We start from the raw sequence: 17,337 nt of genomic DNA on the forward strand, positions 1-17,337 counted from the left end.
CGTTAGTGTCAGCGCTGCTAGACAGAAACAATATTCACAAATGATTTAAGGTATTGGGGAAATATCACACAGTTACATTGGTTAGCCTGAACAACAAAAGAAAACTAACCACATTTCTGGGAATTTCCGAGAGAAAACCTCAAAAGGGACTCAAAACCTGGCTGGACTTTTAGAGGGATTTGAACACATAGTGGCAATATCTTGCTGACATCACATGAGTGCTAGAATTTTAATTGAATATTAATTGAGTCAATTTTTTTTCTTTTTTCTGTGGCCTGTATGGTTTGATTTGACTAATAGTTTTTTTTTCTCTGATGATTTTCTGATAAAGGTCAGGTTTATGAGAATGCATTATTGTAATCTAATCATCATGGGATCCTTAAATAAGCTGTTTCAGCTTCTTTGAGTCCCTTTCACAGATCTCATTTATGTAGTAGAGTGATATTGTGTATATTGTGTATAGGAATGTTGTGAAAATGGTCTGTGAACAAAGAATAAAAGAAAGAACACGGAATTATTCTCCAGCAGGTGGCGGTAGTGCACCTTTACGCTGGTTACCATCCACCGGAAAAACCAGAAACCGGAAGCTGCTAGCATATCTAGCTTGTTGTTCTGGTGTGTGAGGTGGGTATTTAAGGCTCTGCAGTAAAAATGTCTTCACTTGTGTCTCTGGGAGAGTTGAGCAGCCAAAGAGACTAACTTTAAACTTTCTTCTCCTCAACAACTTGGTTCTTTCCAGAACCAGAGAAGACATTCTGCAGTCTCCGTTGCAACCCGAGCTCCAAAATAGGTGAGCGGTCATGAAAGCTTTTTTCTAGACTTGGTCATGATGCAGGATCACTGCTCGCTCTCTGATCCATCCCGCTCACACTCAAACGGAAAAGCCCCGAATCTGAATGTGACTCGGGAGGAAAAGGCGGTTAGCTCTACTCCCGTGAACTCAGGTGACCAAAGGTCCTCTTGAAATCTGGATCAGTCGTCAGCTAATCAGAACCAAACCGTTAGATTTTCTTCATCTGTGTTCTTCTGAAGCATCATCTTAATCAGCTCCCCTGCTTTGTTTTTACTGCAGCTGTTAGCTAAACACGGCTAAATAAAACCTGCTACCATTTCTGGGATTTATCGTGATGTTCATCATCTGGATCTGGACAGCATGGATACAGGTACGTGTGTGTGTGTGTGTGTGTGTGTGTGTGTGTGTGTGTGTGAGAGAGAGAGAGAGAGAGAGAGAGAGAGAGAGAGAGAGAGAGAGAGAGAGAGAGAGAGAGAGAGAGAGATATAAATAAATTGGTTTCCGTCAATATCTCAGCTTATTTATTCAACATGTCATCTCATCAGAACTTCCACAAGTCATTTCCACTTGGACTCCACTTCCTGCTTTGCTCCCTGCTTGCTCACATTTTATTACTGGGATTGTTGTTTTTCCGCTCTGACAACCAGACTCTTATAAACCACTGAGGCCCTCTCTAGTAGACATAGGCGCCTACAACAGTGACCGACAGTTTGTTACTTTTGTTTCCACCAAGTTTGTGGATGAGAAGAAAACCAAGACAAGTTAAAGATTAAAGCAGTTTTATTATCAGATTAAAAGTATGTCTAAATTGTCCTTAGGTGTGAGTGTGTGCGTTCATAATTGTTTGTCCTGTGTGTCGCTGTCTTGCCCTGCGATGGACTGGCACTTTGTCCAGGGTGTACCCCGCCTGATTGCCCATTGACCACTGGAGATAGCCCCCCCGCCCCCCCAACGACCCTACTTGGACAAGAGGGTTCAGAAAATGGATGGATGGATATCAAAAGTATTAAATGAATAATATTCCCACAGGTGTACCTTGAGACCTCATAGCAGAAACAAACAACTTGTGTGTCCCAGAGAGTCTGAAGAGACACATCATTAGCTTCTAGTTTGAAGTGTGATCAGCCATGTGCCATCTAATAATAAAGACAAGATGATATCTTATCAAACTACTTTTTACTAACTTGGTAGCCTGTTAATACAAATGCTACAGTCAAATGGAGGCAGGCACCTAAAAGGCTCTTGTTCACAGTCAGGTAAGTTAGCATTTTGACAAGTTCTGGAGAAAGGATTGGTCCCTTTAGAGAGCAGACCTTCCCAGCTGCAGAGAAGATCCGTTCCAATGGGGTGGCAGGTGTAGCATTTAAATTGTCCAAAAAAGTTATTTGTCCACACCAATGTCCGAGGTCAACAGACCATTGAGTGAATAGCAGTTCTTCTGCCAGGACTGTTGTGTGCTCCTCCATACAGAACAGTCCTGTTCATCTTCCCTGACCGTGGCACTGGGAAGAGTAATCCTTTACATTCCTCTTCTGGGGTGCACTGACAGAGGCGAGGCTGCTGAACACTGGCGCCACCGGTCCCTCCGACCACCACTCATCAACAGTGGCGGTTCTACATGGAATTACTCCCCGGGCGAGGCCCCCTTTGAGCGCCCCCCCACCACACCACCCCACCTGCACGAACACACATGTTTTCTACAAACAGGCATGTTTTATTAGAACGAGTATTGAACATTCATTTTTCTAAGTTGCACATATTTACATTAATTACTATGAAGTTGTCAGAATGTAAAGCAATATACATTATATACTGTATCAAAAATATATAGAATCAAATATACAAAAACAACTAAACTAACTAAATATTAAGAATATATGCACATAATATATAATAAATATTCTAAATAGCAAAAATATTTCACACATAACAAACTAAAGATAATCACTACAGCACTGCATTTAGAACAGAAAACACAAACTAAAATTAAAACCTAACCTTGATGCAAAGTCATCAATAATGTCATCATATGAAATCTGCTCCCCTACTGAGTGATTGATACTAATCAGAGCCAGGTTAGTGAGCCGCCCCTGAAACATAGTTGACCTCAGGTATGACTTGATCAAGTTTTGAAAAGCTCCTCTCAGCTTGAGCCACAGTGACTGGCAGAGCAGTCCAAAAGTTGGGGTAGATCTCCAATAGATCTTTATCATGATCCATAATATTTTAGAATTGCCTCTGAAATTGTAATTTAAACTGACAGAAAAAAAACTGTAGACTAACAAAAATGCCAACTTTTACAGAACAAATCATGTAAAAAATAATCAGTGCAGCCATCTGCAATAAATAAACAGGATAGTTAGTGGTGACTGGGGAGTTTTCTTCTGCTTGTAGAGTTGTTTTATTTATTATTATGTGAACATGATCAACATGTGTGTGTTGTTGTTCAGGCAGGCCACGGGCTGCAGCGAGCATTTAACAAATCCTAGTTTGAATCAGTAAAAAACGATTCAAGGAATTTTTTCGAACCATTTGAATATTCGTTTCAATATTTCAGCCCTATTAGCTCTGTTAGCAACTAGTTGACCGCATTTAACCGTTAAAATCCCAGTTAACTGGTTCAAAAAATTGAAAACATGCATCATGAGAGCGAACATACCTTTATCTTTCTCCTCTTTTTTTTTCCTGAATCGGGCACCTGGTGGTTTTAGCCTTTTTATGTTCATCTCTTCTGTTTGGCTCTTGACTCAATAAGTTTCCTTTAGTCAGGACTAAACAATTTGGCCTTGATGGGGGGGTGACCACAAAATCGTTTTTTTTCCTTTTTTTATTCGGCCATTTCACACAATTCAGAAACACCTGAAAGAATGATAGGCCTGTGTTTATGATATTATGAATGAAATGTGGAAGAACATCAAGATGTGATTGACTTTAGCCATGTTAATACAGTTGATTCAGCGCCTACCCGCTCATTTCATTTGGACCCACCCAGAGGTGAATTCCCCCGCTGCATCCCTCCCCTTCCTCTTCTTCATAGACACACGGTGCACGGAGCGCCGGCAGCTGCAGGGGGCGCCAACTTGCTGTTTCCAATCCAGACACTGTCATATGACAGATAATAGAAAACCCTCGGTGCGGCGCAGGTTTCTTTATTTATTTATTTTTTTACTCAGCGCCTGTGTGCCCCTTTTGTGTCATGAAAAAATGCCGCCCCGGGCAACTGCCCTGTCTGCCCGTGCCTAAAACCGCTACAGCTCATCAAGCAAGACGCATCATGAGTTTAGCTTAATATGATAGAAATTCATGATGCAATTGTATCTACTGAAGATTATACTCACAAGAGTCGTGCACAGAGGATTTATTAGGGTGAACATGGCTGGAATCTTATCAGTTGTGACGCATATCAGCGATCATAATGTAATGACTCAGACTCTCTGGTTGCTCTTTTATGGGCATGATTTTCAAACTACTGTCGGCTGTGACCCGCGGCTTACAGACTCTAACCCTAACCCTTTTTTTAACAGAATTGCTCGTAATGGAGCGTTTTCTAGCATAAAAAGGCAGAAAAAACTGAACCGGAACAAACTCTCCTGCCCGCTGAACTCACCTTCAGAATAAAATGTTAAACCTAACGTTAACTATTCCAACTGTTACAAAACTTTTGAGGTAATTTCTGCTCCGGCTCTACCGGGAATGTACACGGGAAAGGGGTTTGGCCCATCTCTCTGCTCTGCTCTCAGGATAAACAAAACTCTTTTGGCAGCCACTGTGAAAAGGCTCGCTGAAACATGAGCGAACGTCCCCAAATAATTAAAAACCAGGAAGCCAAAAGCAAATTTTAAGGCAGAACATTGACCCAGAAATTTTCTGATTGAGCAGACTTGTGAGAATACTTGTAATGACCGTTTAGAGACGGAGCAAGCTAGTCGCTAGCGGCTTGACTAGTTATATCATCTTGTTCGAAATGAAATTGATATTTTATATTGTCCAGCCCTACTAGCGCTAAAGAGTTAGTAGCCTCTTTGACAAATATCAAGATCTTGCAATATTGTGAGATGTTACACCTCTTGTGTGAGTATGAAGTTCCATCAGTTGGTAATTCACGTCATGCATTTTTGTGTTTTTTACAGATATTCAGCAGGTGGTGCTAGTTAAAAAAGAAACTTCTGAAAAACAGAGTGCTGGTGTGGACCAACGGGACCAAGAACACCTCCACATAAAGGAGGAACAAGAGGAACTCTGGACCAGTCTGGAGGAAGATCGTTTCCATTTGAAGGACGAGAATAATGCTGCCTGGTTTTCATTCACTACTGTTTCTATAAAGAGTGAAGATGATGAAGATAAACCTATGTTCACACAGCTTCTTCAGCAGCAAATAGAAGACCGAGATGGTCCAACCAGCAACTCAGCTGACCAGATGACAGCAGAAACTGGTGGAGGAGCAGAAGCTAGCAGGAACCGTGATCTGAACCCTCATGACCAGTCATCCAATTCTTCAGAGACTGAAGTTAGTGGAGATGATGGAGATGTTGATGATTTGAATTTAAACACTGAGCTGTCAGACTCGGGGCCTGAAACTGGGGACAGAGACAATGACTGGAGTGAGAACAGGTCTTCTGAGTCAGATCTTAAGCCTGTCAACAAATCCTTTAGCTGCCCTGAGTGTGGTGAACAATTTCTCCACAAGTGGTCTCTCCAGAAACACGTGACAAGTCATTCAACAGCAAGGTCTTCAGGTTGTGTGGTTAATAAGAAATGTATCATAATAAAGCAACATATAGACAAGTGCAGGAAAGTCCAGACAAAACCAAAATCATTTAGTTGTGACGATTGTGGAAAAAGATTTGGGACAAAGTCAATTTTAAACAGACACATGAGTGTCCACACAGGACAGAAACCTTTTGCCTGTGAGCTCTGTGGAAGAAGATTTAGCCGAAAGACACATTTAAACCGACACATGCAAGTCCACGCAGGCCAGAAGCCTTTGGCCTGTGAATTGTGTGGACAAGAATTTAAAGAAAAGACAGATTTAAATGAACACATGAGAGTCCACACAGGCCAGAAACCTTTTGCCTGTGAGCTCTGTGGACAACTATTTAATTCAAAGGCATCTTTAAACCGACATATAAGAGTCCACACAGGACAGAAGCCTTTTGCCTGTGAGCTCTGTGGACATCTATTTAATTCAAAGGCATATTTAAACCGACATATAAGAGTCCACACAGGACAGAAGCCTTTTGCTTGTGAACTCTGTGAACACAAATTTAGACAAAAGGCAAATTTAAACGCTCACATGCGAGTCCACACAGGACAAAGGCCTTTTGTTTGTGAACTCTGTGGACAAAAATTTAGACAAAAGACAAATTTAAATGAACATATGCGAGTCCACACAGGACAGAAACCATTTGGCTGTGAGCTCTGTGAACAAAGATTTAATTCAAAGCCAAATTTAAACCGACACATGAGAGTCCACACAGGACAAAAACCTTTTGCTTGTGAGCTCTGTGGACAAAGGTTTAGCCAAAAGACAAATTTAAACACTCACATGGGAGTCCACACAGGACAAAGGCCTTTTACTTGTGAGCTCTGTGGACAAAAATTTAGCCATAGTTCTAGCCTAAACAGTCACATGAGAGTCCATACAGGACAGAAACCATTTGCCTGCGAACTCTGTGGACAAAGATTTAGCTATAAGAGAGGTTTAAATAGTCATTTGAGAGTCCACACAGGAAACAAGCCTTTAGCCTTGGAACTTTGTTGAAGCATATTTAAACAGATAAATGAGGGTCCACAGGTGGACGCAAATAACATATTTAACTGCCAAGTTTACCGAAAAAGGGACCATTGTAGTTTATACATCCCATAATTCATAGCTACACTACATATACCAAACCAGGGGTTGGCTACCCACGGCTCTTTCATCTATCTGATACAGCCCTCTGTGCTTGTTAAAGAATGAATTAATGTTTAATTAAAATGTATTTTATTTGACTGCATTCATTTTTTTCTGTATGCCAATTCTTAATGTACTGGAAAACTGAATGAAACAAATAACTAAAGCGAAACAGCGGCGCCTCCGGCCGGACCACAGAGCAATCGATCCTCCTGCTAGTAACGCCTGAGCAGAAGAGAACTCCCTGCCCAGAAGCAACGAGGATTCAATAGGCAAGCGATGACGTCACACCCAACACTGACCCAAACGCCCAAGCACAGTTGGAGCAGGGCGGATTGCACCAGAAACGCAGCCTGAGGACACAGCTACACAACAACAAAACACAGCGGCATAATGAGACCATCTGTTTCCCGAGCCTACTTCCTCACCGGAGGAGCTCCCCTTTTATAGTAGCAGCGCCCTCCTACGTACGGAGGGCGTACTGTTCTAGACCAATAAAATTGGAGCAGGCATTTCGTACTGCTACACTAATAAAATAATGTGGATTTACTGCAATTTTATAATCATTTGCTTGAGCGAATCAGAGTTAGTGTCAGCGCTGCTAGACAGAAACAATATTCACGAATGATTTAAGGGATTGGGGAGATATCACACCGTTACATAGACTTATATTTGTCAGCCTGAACGACAAAAGAAAACCAACCACATTTCTGGGAATTTCTGAGAAAACCTCAAATTGGACTCAGCTGGGCTTTAAGAGGTACTCCAACCCTGTTGGGACTCGAACCCCACAATATCCTTCACAAAATGTCTATGGGTCTTTAACCCAACACAGAAAGCAATAAATGGGACTCGAACCCAAAAACAAACTTTCTACTCACTCGCTCTGGAGATTTTTGGTATAAATGTATCCCATCAATCTGTCGTTGACTGAAGGAGTTGACCTATAGCGCCGGCCTGGCAAGGAATGCCACCTCCCGAGACTTTTATTATACGTTCAGGCACTCACAGAGCACAGAGGCTTCTGCTTTTGCTCCCTTATCTTTTTTCCCAAGGCTCTTTTTGTTCTGTCTGCCTACAGAGCGCTTCTCTGCATTTCTTCTGGAAATCCCTATTTTTCAGAAATGGATTTAATTAATATGTCATTCAATGCGATTGACAAGATTTATTCTACGATGAGAACGGAGGAGGGGGCTCCCACTTGCCCGCAAGGGACACACGCAGCGGGATATATGCTCGATTCCTGGAAGGAGTGGAAGATCGTATCTCTCTCTCAGCTGTCCATTGAGGACGTCGAAGATATGTGGATATTTGGCCTGATGATCACTGGATTTCCTCTGATTGGAGTGGGAGGATATCTGGTTTTCTGGAAATTTGGGAAGACGGGAGCGATTGGAGGGCGACCCGCACCCACGGGAAGCACCGCCAGGGTGGAGACCTCACAGACTGGGACGTTACTCGAGGTGAATCGTAAACTGGACAATGTTTTAGCTGCGTTACCGGTGTTAGTGCGCAAAGTGGATGTCATCTCGGAGAGGGTCACCGGACGGTATGGACAAGTGTAATAGCCAAAATTGGCTTCACTGAAGGACTGGAATGACCAGTTACAGACTGAAGGCAGAGAGGAAAATGATCTCTGCCTGACCCAAACACAGTCTTGTTATCCAAATCTGACGCCACGGCAGCCTTGAGCTGCTAACAACAACCCCCACGAAGGAAGGAATGCAGACAGATGCTGTGAAAACCCGTCCTACCCCCCCGCCTTCAGAGTGTGGACTTCTGCCTAGCGAGGTCATCAATCTGCAGGAACTCAAATGTGCTCTGCGCTCCTCCAAATCTCCCTCCCTCCTGTGGAAACAGCTGGCTGAGCGCCACACAGAGCTGCTCCCGCTGGGGAATCAGGATCCCAGCCCCCCCCCTTCCCCGCCTCCCTATCGGAGTCTCATGTTGTGAACTGTGATGTTCGTGCTTATATGTTTGAGGCGTTTTTTATTTTTTTGCATAGTAAAGCTACACCCTGCCGGGAGTAACTCTGGTATGCCTTTTTTCCCTCCCCCAATTTATCCTCATGTAATTCCCTTTTCATCTTTTTAAGGTAGCGCGACTCATGTTGCGAAGGACCACAGTCACCAATTCTTGTCATGTGTCTTGCCCATGTATGTCTGATCTCTGAATTGTGTGTACTGAAACTCAATTTCATTTCTCTGTATGTCTTGCACATGTGGTAGAATTGACAATAAACTGACTTTGACTTTACTTCAGAAGTCCTATTGACTCTGGCCGTGCACGGGCTTCGGCATGTCTTCCTCCTTCCATCAGCGATCGGGTATGTTGGGATCCCGAACGAGCCCCCAAGTTGTTAGGGTTTTGCCTTTCTAACGTAACGATCTTGCAGAAACGAGTATTGTCTGTTTTAGCTTTGCAGGAGTAAAAGAGCAATGGAGAAGTTAAACAGGATACAGTCGTGACTCCACCTCACTGCTCAACTCCAAAGTTCTCCCCCGCGTGGCTCGTTTTTATTAGGCACAGGAACACATGGGAGGGGTTACACATTACAATGATGTGGTGTGGTAAGATTGCGTTCAATCAGCTGCAACATGACTTGGAACTGAAACATAATGTTCCAGACACAAAGCTGTGGGTGAATGTGTGTGAATCGTCAGAATGAGGAACAAACATGTACATACATGGTCACACATATGAAATAAATGGTATTCAAAAACTCCAACATAAAAACTCTGATAAAGTCCTTACATGTGAAGGGATTTCCTCTGTATCTTTCTGGTTGTGGTTTCTGGCTGGGAATAATCAACTAGATAAACTGCTGAGTCCATGCTGGTCAGTACAACCTAGAGGACTAAAGCTGAACAAACAAAACAATAAGATGCAGAAACATAAGACACTAGAACTAAACGCTGAATAGGGAAAAGCTAAATAATGATGATTAAAGACACAGGTAAAACATGGAGCTGGATTATGGCAAACAGAACACAATGAACAGAAAAAATAATTATAACTGAACTAGAAGGATGAACAAGAAATGACTTGGAGAATACATGAACTAAATAGAAATCTGACATGGGGAAAACAATGAAGGGTGGAAGAGTGGCTAAAAGTAACTGTGGCTGGGGATGATATGGCTGAATTTATCTAAGGGGACAGGAAGCACATCTAAGAGAACAAAGGGGTCAAGGGTAAGGGACATATGAACATATGATGAGGACTAAAATGAATGCTGGGGAGACAAGGGAGAAGGGGTATGGCAGAGCCAGGGAGGACATGGACAGGACATGATAGAAAGTAGCTCATGGCTGAATCTAGAGCATCTACACACAAAGTAATTACTAAGTGTTCATTAATGTGGATTGTCCTCTTTAAAGAGGTAGTCACCCACTACCAGAGTATTACTCTGCTCCCACTTCCTGTTTGAAAAATGCAACAAACGCTGTTACCTAGCAGACCGAGAGGGCGTAGCCGCTAACAAACACACACACAGACTCACAACGACATTGTGACATCATATGGTACGAGCTAACGTTATAGGGTACTTCTTAGCCAATAGCGATGGCAGATTTAAATTCAAATGCAGCGCAGAGTTTTTACCTGACAAAGGCACAACACCGACAGTTTTAGGCAGAAAATTCTAATTTTAACTAAAATGCACTAAAGTGCAAAACTGTTGACTACAGGTATCTGCAGCACGATTAGACACACATTTATATAGATGACAATAAACTCAAATTAAATTTGGCAAAAACAAAGTTAATTATTTTTGGAAATAAAGACAATGATCTAAATGCTAAATTAAGGATAAATAATATTGAAAGGGTAACAACAATCAAGTTTCTTGGAGTGATAATAGACGATAAATAAAGGTTATCAATACGTCTTCTCTGTTAACCATATATTTTTCTTTTATTGTCCCTTACTTAATATATGGCGAAGAAGTATGGGGCAATACATACAAAACCAATTTAGAATCTCTGTGTACTGTACAAAAAAAGCAATACGAATAGTGGCTGATGCAGAATATAGACAACATATTCATTCACTGTTTCTTAAATTAAAAATTCTCAAGTTTAAAGATCTTGTTAACTATAGAATAGCACAACTTATGTTTAAAATACTTAACCAGGAAGCCCCTTGCAGTGTCCAGAAGTTGTTTCCACCAAGGGATGGAAATTATCCTTTACATGGAACATTTATTTATAAGACACCCAGAGGAGTACAAACACTGAATAATTGGAGTGAAGCAATCAAGAAATGTAAAACAATTAGTCAATTTAAAACTCTCTTGAAGATGGAAATGTTAAATACATATGGTATGAACACATAGTGGCAATATCTTGCTGACATCACATGAGTGCTAGAATTTTAATTGAATATTAATTGACTCCATTTTTTTTCTTTTTTCTGTGGCCTGTATGGTTTGATTTGACTAATTGTTTTCTTTTCTTTTTTGTTTTTCTCTGATGATTTTCTGATAAAAGTCAGGTTTATGAGAATGCATTATTGTAATCTAATCATCATGGGATCCTTAAATAAGCCGTTTCAGCTTTTTGGAGTCCCTTTCACAGATCTCATTTATGTAGTAGAGTGATACTGTGTATATTGTGTATAGGAATGTTGTCAGGGCCGGCTTTGCTGACAGGCGACACAGGCGGCCGCCTGGGGCGCCATCTGATGGATAGGGCGCAAAAAAAAAAACTAAGTTTATTAAATTTATGTTTGTAATATGAAATGCACTCTCTACATACTCGAAATTCCCCTCTGAAATGACATGAAATTAAAACATCAATATTTAAATTCTAATGATCTGGCTGCATGACGAGCTCCCGCTTGGACCACCGCTCCGATGCATTTGACCGTTAAGGGTGCCGTACATCATGTGCGTGGGTAGCACAGAAGGACATCCTGTTGTTGTCGCGTTTAAATTTTTGGTATTTTACGATGAAAAGAACACCTAAGCCATCGGGATCAGCATTCCGAAAGCGAAGGAAGGAGGAAGAAAAAAAAACCGGGCCCAAAGCAGAGGTATGTAGACTTTATAAATTTGGCAAAGGAACTTTTTGCGTTACAATTTTTAGCTAACTGCCTCTCCTGCCACGCACGGTCCACGGACGGACCCTTGCTAGCTGTTTACATACACAATACAGTATCTCATAACTTTAACCAATTATTTTTACTTTTGAATCGTCGTGTCCAGATGCATTGAGACAATATCTGCAGCCATACAGGCACCTGTTGACACCACGGGGGGTGGGACTGTCTTCTACACCTGTTGAGTCTCACTGTGAAGATGAAGAATGTAAGATGTTTTTCATAGAACAGATTAAAAAAAGATCAATAAAAGAAAAAGTCCAGTAACATTAAAAATAATGAAAAGCATCACTGCACATGACTGAAAAATATTGAATGTGAATGTGGCACTGTTCTTGAGTAATTCATTCATCAGAGGGTTAGGTTGCGTTGTGTGTGTGTGTGTGTGTGTGTGTGTGTGTGTGTGTGTGTGTGTGTGTGTGTGTTTATTTATTTACTCACAGAAGATGAACCCAACACCAGCAGACTTAGTGCTCCAATCCAACAGCCTGAAGAGACATCATCATCAGCTTCAACAGATGTCTGTGAACATGTATGAGCTGCTGAACCCATGGATCCTGCTGACTGGCCACCAGTCGAACAAAATGGAAAGTAGAACTTTCTTTATGATGACACTGATATTTGAGTTTTGCTTTTGATTGCACAGTTTAATGCTGCTTTTGATTTTGCATACCCCCAATGACATTTGCACAACATTTTGAGTTGTTGGTTATTGTAATATTCTCAGGTTACTTATCTTTCAAGCTTACATTTATTCTTCAGGCTGTTGACTTCAAAGAGTTACTGTGTGAATATTTAAAATAAAAAATTTGTAACTGAAGAATAACTGTGGAGTTGCTCTTTCCAATGTGTGGTGGGTGGGTGGGTTTTGGGTGAGAGGCATGCAGGCACGGGGGGAGGGGGGGCGCACATGGGCAGTCTCGCCTTGGGCACCAAATTACCTAGAGCCGGCCCTGAATGTTGTGAAAATGGTCTGTGAACAAAGAGTAAAAGAGAGAACACAGAATTGTGCTCCAGCAGGTGGCGGTAGTGCACCTTTACGCTGGTTACCAACCACCGGAAAAAGCAGAAACCGGAAGCTGCTAGCATATCTAGCTTGTTGTTGTTCTGGTGTGTGAGGTGGGTATTTAAGGCTCTGCAGTAAAAGTGTCTTCACTTGAGTCTCTGGGAGAGTTGAGCAGCTAAAGAGACTAACTTTAAACTTTCTTCTCCTCAACAACTTGGTTCTTTCCAGAACCAGAGAAGACATTCTGCAGTCTCCGTTGCAACCCGAGCTCCAAAATAGGTGAGCGGTCATGAAAGCTTTTTTCTAGACTTGGTCATGATGCAGGATCACTGCTCGCTCTCTGATCCATCCCGCTCACACTCAAACGGAAAAGCCCCGAATCTGAATGTGACTCGGGAGGAAAAGACGGTTAGCTCTACTCCCGTGAACTCAGGTGACCAAAGGTCCTCTCTTGAAATCTGGATCAGTCGTCAGCTAATCAGAACCAAACCGTTAGATTTTCTTCATCTGTGTTCTTCTGAAGCATCATCTTAATCAGCTCCCCTGCTTTGTTTTTACTGCAGCTGTTAGCTAAACACGGCTAAATAAAACCTGCTACCATTTCTGGGATTTATCGTGATGTTCATCATCTGGATCTGGACAGCATGGATACAGGTACGTGTGTGTGTGTGTGTGTGTGTGTGTGTGTGTGTGTGTGTGTGTGTGTGTGTGTGTGTGTGTGTGTGTGTGTGTGAGAGAGAGAGATAAATTGGTTTCCGTTAATATCTCAGCTTATTTATTCAACATGTCATCTCATCAAACCATCAAAACTTCCACAAGTCATTTCCACTTGGACTCCACTTCCTGCTTTGCTCTCTGCTTGCTCACATTTTATTACTGGGATTGTTGTTTTTCCGCTCTGACAACCAGACTCTTATAAACCACTGAGGACTTCTCTAGTAGACATAGCCGTCTACAACAGTGACCGACAGTTTGTTACTTTTGATTCCACCAAGTTTGTGGATGAGAAGAAAACCAAGACAAGTTAAAGATTAAAGCAGTTTTATTATCAGATTAAAAGTATGTCTAAATTGTCCTTAGGTGTGAGTGTGTGCATTCATAATTGTTTGTCCTTGTTTCTTTTTCGAAATGAAATTGATATTTTAAAACTATTGATATATTGCCCAGCCCTACTAGCGCTAAAGAGTTAGTAGCCTCTTTGACAAATATCAAGATCTTGCAATATTGTGAGATGTTACACCTCTTGTGTGAGTATAAAGTTCCATCCGTTGGTAATTCACATCATGCGTTTTTGTGTTTTTTACAGATATTCAGCAGGTGGTGCTAGTTAAAAAAGAAGCTTCTGAAGAACAGAGTGCTGGTGTGAACCAACGGGACCAAGAACACCTCCACATAAAGGAGGAACAAGAGGAACTCTGGACCAGTCTGGAGGAAGATCGTTTCCATTTGAAGGACGAGAATAATGCTGCCTGGTTTTCATTCACTGCTGTTTCTATAAAGAGTGAAGATGATGAAGATAAACCTATGTTCACACAGCTTCTTCAGCAGCAAATAGAAGACAGAGATGGTCCAACCAGCAACTCAGCTGACCAGATGACAGCAGAAACTGGTGGAGGAGCAGAAGCTAGCAGGAACCGTGATCTGAACCCTCATGACCAGTCATCCAATTCTTCAGAGACTGAAGTTAGTGGAGATGATGGAGATGTTGATGATTTGAATTTAGACACTGAGCTGTCAGACTCGGAGCCTGAAACTGGGGACAGAGACAATGACTGGAGTGAGAACAGGTCTTCTGAGTCAGATCTTAAGCCTGTCAACAAATCCTTTAGCTGCCCTGAGTGTGGTGAACAATTTCTCCACAAGTGGTCTCTCCAGAAACACGTGACAAGTCATTCAACAGTAAGGTCTTCAGGTTGCGTGGTTAATAAGAAATGTATCAGAATAAAGCAACATATAGACAAGTGCAGGAAAGTCCAAACAAAACCAAAATCATTTAGTTGTGACGATTGTGGAAAAAGATTTGGGAGAAAGTCTAATTTAAACAGACACATGAGTGTCCACACAGGACAGAAACCTTTTGCCTGTGAGTTCTGTGGAAGAAGATTTAGCCGAAAGACACATTTAAACCGACACATGCAAGTCCACGCAGGCCAGAAGCCTTTGGCCTGTGAATTGTGTGGACAAGAATTTAAAGAAAAGACAGATTTAAATGAACACATGAGAGTCCACACAGGCCAGAAACCTTTTGCCTGTGAGCTCTGTGGACATCTATTTAATTCAAAGGCATATTTAAACCGACATTTAAGAGTCCACACAGGACAGAAGCCTTTTGCCTGTGAGCTCTGTGGACATCTATTTAATTCAAAGGCATATTTAAACCGACATTTAAGAGTCCACACAGGACAGAAGCCTTTTGCTTGTGAGCTCTGTGGACACAAATTTAGACAAAAGGCGAATTTAAATGAACATATGAGAGTCCACACAGGACAGAAACCATTTGGCTGTGAGCTCTGTGAACAAAGATTTAATTCAAAGACACATTTAAACCGACACATGAGAGTCCACACAGGACAAAAACCTTTTGCTTGTGAGCTCTGTGGACAAAGGTTTACCCAAAAGACAAATTTAAACGCTCACATGCGAGTCCACACAGGACAAAAACCTTTTACTTGTGAGCTCTGTGGACAAAAATTTAGCCATAGTTCTAGCCTAAACAGTCACATGAGAGTCCATAAAGGACAGAAACCATTTGCCTGCGAACTCTGTGGACAAAGATTTAGCTATAAGAGAGGTTTAAATAGTCATTTGAGAGTCCACACAGGAAACAAGCTTTTTGCCTTGGAACTTTGTTGAAGCATATTTAAACAGATAAATGAGGGTCCACCGGTGGACACAAATAACATATTTAACTGCCAAGTTTACCGAAAAAGGGACCATTGTTGTTTATACATCCCATACTTCATAGCTACACTACATATACCAAACCAGGGGTTGGCTACCCACGGCTCTTTCATCTATCTGATACAGCCCTCTGTGCTTGTAAAAGAATGAATGAATATTTAATTAAAATGTATTTTATTTTACTGCATTCATTTTTTTCTGTATGCCAATTCTTAATGTAAAGATGGTCATCTTTTAAAACCGACCGCTCGCTGTCCACCTTATGTGCGCACTGACGGTGAGCTATACAGAGTCCAGTATAATGCTCAGATGTTCCGATGGGAATATTTTCTTGGTTTATTTATGCCTGGGGCACACAGAAGACAGATGCGCTGCGCCACAGAAGCACAGCAGTTTTAGAAAGTCAAATGGTCACATAGGACTTGCTAGGCCGCCGGACGCTTCTTGGAAAATCGGGCGATAGTCAAAACATCACGCGGAACTACAACAAGAAGCTGAAAGGGATTTTTTTGTTTAAATGAGATCAGACTTACCATTGTGTTTTGTGAGACACTAATTCATTAAAAATGGGTAAGCATGCTGTTTATTAGAATATGTTAAGATCAGTAGTACTTTAAAGTTTTCAATACTGTAATCAAGTAGCATTTATGAGTTCATCCATGTTTTGGCGGTTGGGTTTGTGCAGTAGAGCCGCTCTGCATCATAATGTCTGTTGTAAAGTACTCCAGAATGTTGTAAACAGCTATGCCACGATGCTTGAAATAAAACAGGCACCTATCTTCAGTGCCTCTGTGCGGACCAGCGTTTCTGGGACGTGGCGTTGCGCTGCCCATGTAGCCACTGTCAGTAACTATAACGACTTCTTTTTAAAATGACGGCATGGGCAGGACGTGGCGGCGCAGCTTATCTGTTTTCTTTGTGCCCCAGGCTTTAGCTACCTACGCGATGTGCATATCAATTGAAATGTCAGTGCATCTGCATGCGTCGGGGTAATTCTTTCAAAACAACCAACAGCCTTGAGGTTTTTCCCTCAAAATAAACGGTCTAATACGGCAAATATCCGGTCAATGCGAACCCTGCCATTTAGCTGTTTTTGCCTTCTAGGCACTTACGGGCTACAACTTCTGGATCAATTTTATACAAACTGTTTTATTATCTTCGGTTGAAAGAAAACTTTGACGTACATGAGCGAACGGTCACCTGTTGTGATCGATTAAAGCAGCTCTTGGCTGTCTTAGTATGGGCCCAAGTGCAAGTGGGTAGGCCCATTCACAACGCCGAACTTGTTAATGTTGAATGCATGGTTTCCACTCAATATCAGCAGATTCTGGAGACCAATGTCCAGGAATTAGTGATAAAGCTGAAGCTGTGCTGGGGCTGGATTTTTCAATAAGACAACGACCCTAACACTGCTAAAAATCTACCAAGGCATTCATGCAGAGGAACAAGTGGAACATTCTGGAATGGCCGTCTCAGTCCCCAGACCTGAATATTATTGAAAATCTGTGTTAAAGAGAGCCGTTCTTGCTCAGAAGCCATCAAACCTGAATGAACCAGAGATGTTTCGTAAAGAAGAATGGTCAAAAATACCTTCACCCACAATCCAGACTCTCATTGGAAGCTACAGGAAGCATTTAGAGGCTG

At 41.8% G+C, this 17,337-nt stretch overlaps 2 protein-coding genes across 4 annotated transcripts; both read left to right on the top strand.

The window, feature by feature from the left end:
- The first annotated feature begins 562 nt into the window (after window positions 1-562).
- Window positions 563-6,784, top strand: LOC107376785 (gastrula zinc finger protein XlCGF57.1). 2 transcript variants are annotated; one of them, XM_015946052.3, is made up of 4 exons: window positions 563-624; window positions 740-790; window positions 1,073-1,163; window positions 4,924-6,784. In XM_015946052.3, the coding sequence occupies exons 3-4, from the start codon at window positions 1,154-1,156 to the stop codon at window positions 6,552-6,554; spliced, it is 1,641 nt and encodes a 546-aa protein (XP_015801538.3). In that variant the 5' UTR covers window positions 563-624; window positions 740-790; window positions 1,073-1,153; the 3' UTR covers window positions 6,555-6,784. The 2 variants fall into 2 exon arrangements, with proteins under 2 accessions (XP_015801538.3, XP_015801537.3); XM_015946051.3 differs by lacking the exon at window positions 563-624 and having other exon boundaries at window positions 631-790.
- A 6,006-nt stretch (window positions 6,785-12,790) lies between these two features.
- Window positions 12,791-16,476, top strand: LOC107376786 (gastrula zinc finger protein XlCGF57.1). 2 transcript variants are annotated; one of them, XM_015946054.3, is made up of 4 exons: window positions 12,821-12,905; window positions 13,021-13,071; window positions 13,356-13,446; window positions 14,099-16,476. In XM_015946054.3, the coding sequence occupies exons 3-4, from the start codon at window positions 13,437-13,439 to the stop codon at window positions 15,643-15,645; spliced, it is 1,557 nt and encodes a 518-aa protein (XP_015801540.3). In that variant the 5' UTR covers window positions 12,821-12,905; window positions 13,021-13,071; window positions 13,356-13,436; the 3' UTR covers window positions 15,646-16,476. The 2 variants fall into 2 exon arrangements, with proteins under 2 accessions (XP_015801539.3, XP_015801540.3); XM_015946053.3 differs by having other exon boundaries at window positions 12,791-13,071.
- The last annotated feature ends 861 nt before the right edge of the window (window positions 16,477-17,337 follow it).

The sequence above is a fragment of the Nothobranchius furzeri genome, chromosome 2 (assembly GCF_043380555.1).
Source record: "Nothobranchius furzeri strain GRZ-AD chromosome 2, NfurGRZ-RIMD1, whole genome shotgun sequence".
Taxonomy (NCBI): Eukaryota; Metazoa; Chordata; class Actinopteri; order Cyprinodontiformes; family Nothobranchiidae; genus Nothobranchius; species Nothobranchius furzeri.